The sequence below is a fragment of the Geospiza fortis genome, unplaced genomic scaffold (assembly GCF_000277835.1).
Source record: "Geospiza fortis unplaced genomic scaffold, GeoFor_1.0 scaffold439, whole genome shotgun sequence".
NCBI lineage: Eukaryota > Metazoa > Chordata > Aves > Passeriformes > Thraupidae > Geospiza > Geospiza fortis.
The window spans coordinates 129,914-133,733 of NW_005054618.1; the positions used below are offsets into that span (position 1 = coordinate 129,914).

General features: G+C 53.7%; 1 protein-coding gene across 1 annotated transcript in view; it reads left to right on the plus strand.

Moving 5' to 3' along the window:
• The window catches only part of VPS45 (vacuolar protein sorting 45 homolog), a 14,573-nt gene that overhangs the window by 10,079 nt on the left and 674 nt on the right, over positions 1–3,820 (plus strand). Inside the window, 2 exon segments of the mRNA XM_031064703.1 lie at positions 143–264; positions 1,506–1,637. Coding sequence (XP_030920563.1) covers positions 143–264; positions 1,506–1,637 — 254 coding nt within the window.

Sequence of the window (3,820 nt, forward strand, 5' to 3'; positions counted from 1 at the left end):
AGGAATGCACTCAGTGGCTTCAGGGCCTGATTGCACTGAGAACAACAGGAGTGAGCTCCTCAATCCTAAATTCAGGGGTAGAACCTGCTGATCCTCCTTCCTAAGCTGGGCCACTTCCTAAGGAGCTTCTCTCTGGCCACAGGGCATTGAGAATGTGTACACCCAGCACCAGCCCCTGCTCCAGGAAACCCTGGACCAGCTCATCAAGGGGAAGCTCAAGGACAGCCAATATCCCTACCTGGGCCCCAACACACTCCGGGACAGGTACGTGGGGCCTTTGGGGCAGAGCCTGCACTGGGACACAGCAGCTGGGACGTCCCTGCTGTCCCCAACACTGTCCCCACAGCAGGGTGGGACTGATGGTGAACAGAGCTGGGGCTTGGTGCAGAAATCTCTTGATTGTAGAGGTCTTGTATCCCCAGGAATGTTCCCAGGACTGGGGTGTGTCTCATCCTGGCTCAGATGTGCCATTCCTGATGGGTGGCTCAGGTGAAGGATGAAGCCCTCACTCAGCAGAGGTGGCTCTGTGATGTTTGGGGACTGCCTGAGCCAGAACTGTTCCCACTGGAAGTGGGATCCTGCTGGAGAAGGCCATGCAGACCTAACCCAGACTCTGAGGAGACAGGCTTTGGGTGCTTAGTGCTGATACAGATCACATTGGGAAATGACTGATCTCACCTTTTTGAGAGTTTTCCCTGCTTTCCCACATCCCCCTGGGCAGGGTGGAAGTGGTGTGGGGATCCATGGAGATCTAGTGGCCAACATTGTCCCTCTGTGCCTGTGTCCCAGCCAGGCAGGAGCAGCTTTGCTCCAGGTCGTGCTGTCCATGCAGTGATCCAAGAAGGAAATCCCTGGTGTTGGTCCTTCCAAGGGATTGGGAGGGTGGTTACAGGAGAGGGAAGGAGCTTCTCACTTGAAAGCAGAATGTGCCCAGCACACTGAGTTTGTGTTGGGATGGAGGAAGGCTCCATCCTTTCCTCCTTCCTCTTGCTTGGCTTCTCTCGACCATCCCACATCTCCCTGCTGGCTGGGAAATGTCCCCTCAGGTGAACTGAGGCACAAATCCTGGCAGTTCCTCATCAGCCTGGGAGCTCCAAGGCAGCTCTGTGTCCTTGCCTGACTCCAGAATCGATCCTGATTTCCCAGCCCCGGCAGATCATGCATTAAACATGGCACATGGATCCACGGGGATCGGGGTGGTGCTGCTGGAGTGAAAGCTCAGGAGAGGTTTTGGGGAATTTAGTGGGTTGTTTTCAGCTCCACATCACAGGGATGAGGGAGGGTCTAGAGGAGGCACCCTCAGGATCATGGATCTCTGCCTCCAAGGTGCAGGATTTATCCTTGGCTTTGTCTAATCCCAACTCAATATTTGTGGCTGCTCCATCCCAGAAATTGTCCAAAGCCAGGTTTGTCAGGGCTTGGATCCACCTGCTCTGCTGGGTGTCCCTGAGAGCTTTTAGGTCCCTTCAAGCCAAACCATCCCATGATTTGTGCTTTTATCCCAGACCTCAGGACATCATTGTGTTCCTCATTGGAGGGGCCACCTACGAGGAGGCTCTGGCTGTGTTCAACCTGACCCGCTCCAACCCCGGCGTCCGCATCGTCCTGGGGGGCACCACCATCCACAACACCAGGAGGTAAAATCCACCCCTGTGCAGAGCCTGCCCGTGGAACTGCTGGCACAGCAGGAGTTTGGGATACCTGGGAGATCCCCACGTGCAAATGGGTGTCAGTGCTCTGGAGCCAGCTCTGCTCGTGGTGGCTCAGGGACAGATCGCTGAGCTGGAGGTTTAATTTGAATTTCCATGAGTTCAAGGGCAGGCAAGGAGAGTTTTCCACAGAGTTTTTCTAGGTTATAACACTGGGAAGCCAGGGCAGCACATGGGAATTCAGCACTGAATGAACCTGCAGCTGCTTTGCTGAAGGTGGGCAAAGATCCCTGTAAGTATGGAATTCCCAGTGGGAAATACCTGATTTATAAATACAAGTAACTTTTCCTAGTTTATAAATACAAATAACTTTTCCTGAACCCAAATTACTCACTTTGGACCCAGGAAAGAATTCAGGCCAAGGTGAGAATTGCTTCCCATCAGCACAGCTTGCTGCTGGCCAGGCAGGAGAGCAGGAATTCTTTCCAGATTCCCAATGCTCAGTGTGGGATGGTGGGAAAATCCTGAGCTGCTGCTGAAGCTCAGGATCTGCAGCTCCACCATTGGATCTGCTTGGATTGGTGCTGCTAGGAGCCACCCTGGCTGGTTTGGGCTCTGCTGCTGTGCAGTCCCTGAATTATTTACAGAAAAGCTGGGATTCTGTATCCAAATTTGCATTTCAAAGAATGAAGTGGGGGGAAAAAAAAAGAAAATAAAAGGAAGGGCTGGATGTGGCCTGGTCCTGCCTGGGGAGGACAGCAAGGGGCCTGTTCTGAAACAGCCCTGTCCCAAATGATCCATTTTCTCTTGGGTAAGGTTTCCCTGAGCATGGAAGGACAATAAAGCTGTCTCCTGTCCACTGTTATCCACGATTCCAGCACAGTGCTCTAGGATCAGGGATATCTCAGCACATCCATACAAGGAAAGCCAGGTTTTAGTGTGTCCCAACCCCTCACATAATCCATGGCCTTGCTGATTCCTGTGGGATTAGGGCAGATATGTCACCAGAAACAAGGGGATTTGGGTGTTAATGCACAGAGCAGCCGTGTAAGCACCTAAATCCTGCTCCCATTGTTCCTCCTCCCTGCTGGAACTGGGACCAACATCTGTGGGCCCAGAGGGGTGGCCCAAAGGATGGAGAATCTGCTCTGCTCCCAGGGATTCCAGAGCAATTCCACGGGGTTTGGAGGAGAAAGGGTTACAAAGGATCAATAATCGGATCAGAAGAGTTGCCAGGAACATCTGGTGCTGGGGCTGACTCATCCTGGGCAGGTTGAGACAAACCTGCTGGGACTAATCCCAGGATGTGGGGCCTGACCCAGTTACCCAGTTAGAGCCACACTGGTGGCACTGGATGCTCCTGGGGACCCTCCTGTGACTGCACAAGGCTCATTTCTCCTGGGACTTCCATCTGCAGGCCCTGCTTGGGTGGAGCAGCTGTGGAGGCTCCTGCAGATGCCTGTGCTGGGTCCTCAGCTGTTCCTGCAGGATCTGCAGGGTCCTTGGAGCAGCAGCCTCAGCAGTGGGGGGGTTGTGCTGTGGTGCAGCTCATTTTTGGAGGGTAGGTGGGAGTTTGGCTCGTTCCTTCAGTCACTCCAGACTGGGAATGTGCTCAGAGAGGCCGTGCTGAGGGACCCCGAGGTGTCACTGGTCACAGGCACAACCTGCTCCAGACAGCACAGAACCAGAGACCCTAAAAGCACCAGTCATTCCCTGCCAGAGCTCAGTTCTGCCTGGTTCTAGTGCCTAAAAATAACCTGGAGGAGGGAGAGCTCAGGCTGGAACACAAAGCCAGGTGCCAGAGCCTGTGCCAGAGCTGGTGCCACCGTGGGCAGTGCCCTGGCCGTGCCCTCTCCCAGCTGTGTCTGATGGCACTCACAGCTGGGTGTTGCTGCAGGGTTTTGCAGGAGATTTGAGGGTTTTCCTATTTTTCAAACCCCTCAAGATTCACAACCCTGAGCAGGAAGAGCTGCTCCAGCCCCAGTATTCCCCAGATAGGGGAATCTCATTTCTGTAGGATTTTTGTGGCATATCTTGGTTTGTATTTCTTTATCTTTTGGGGTATTTTTTGAAGCATTGCTGTTGAGATCACCTGATCAGCACACTGAGGGATGAGTCAGCCTGGGAATGGCCGTGGTGTCTCATTGCCAGAGGAACCATCCCAGGGCAGG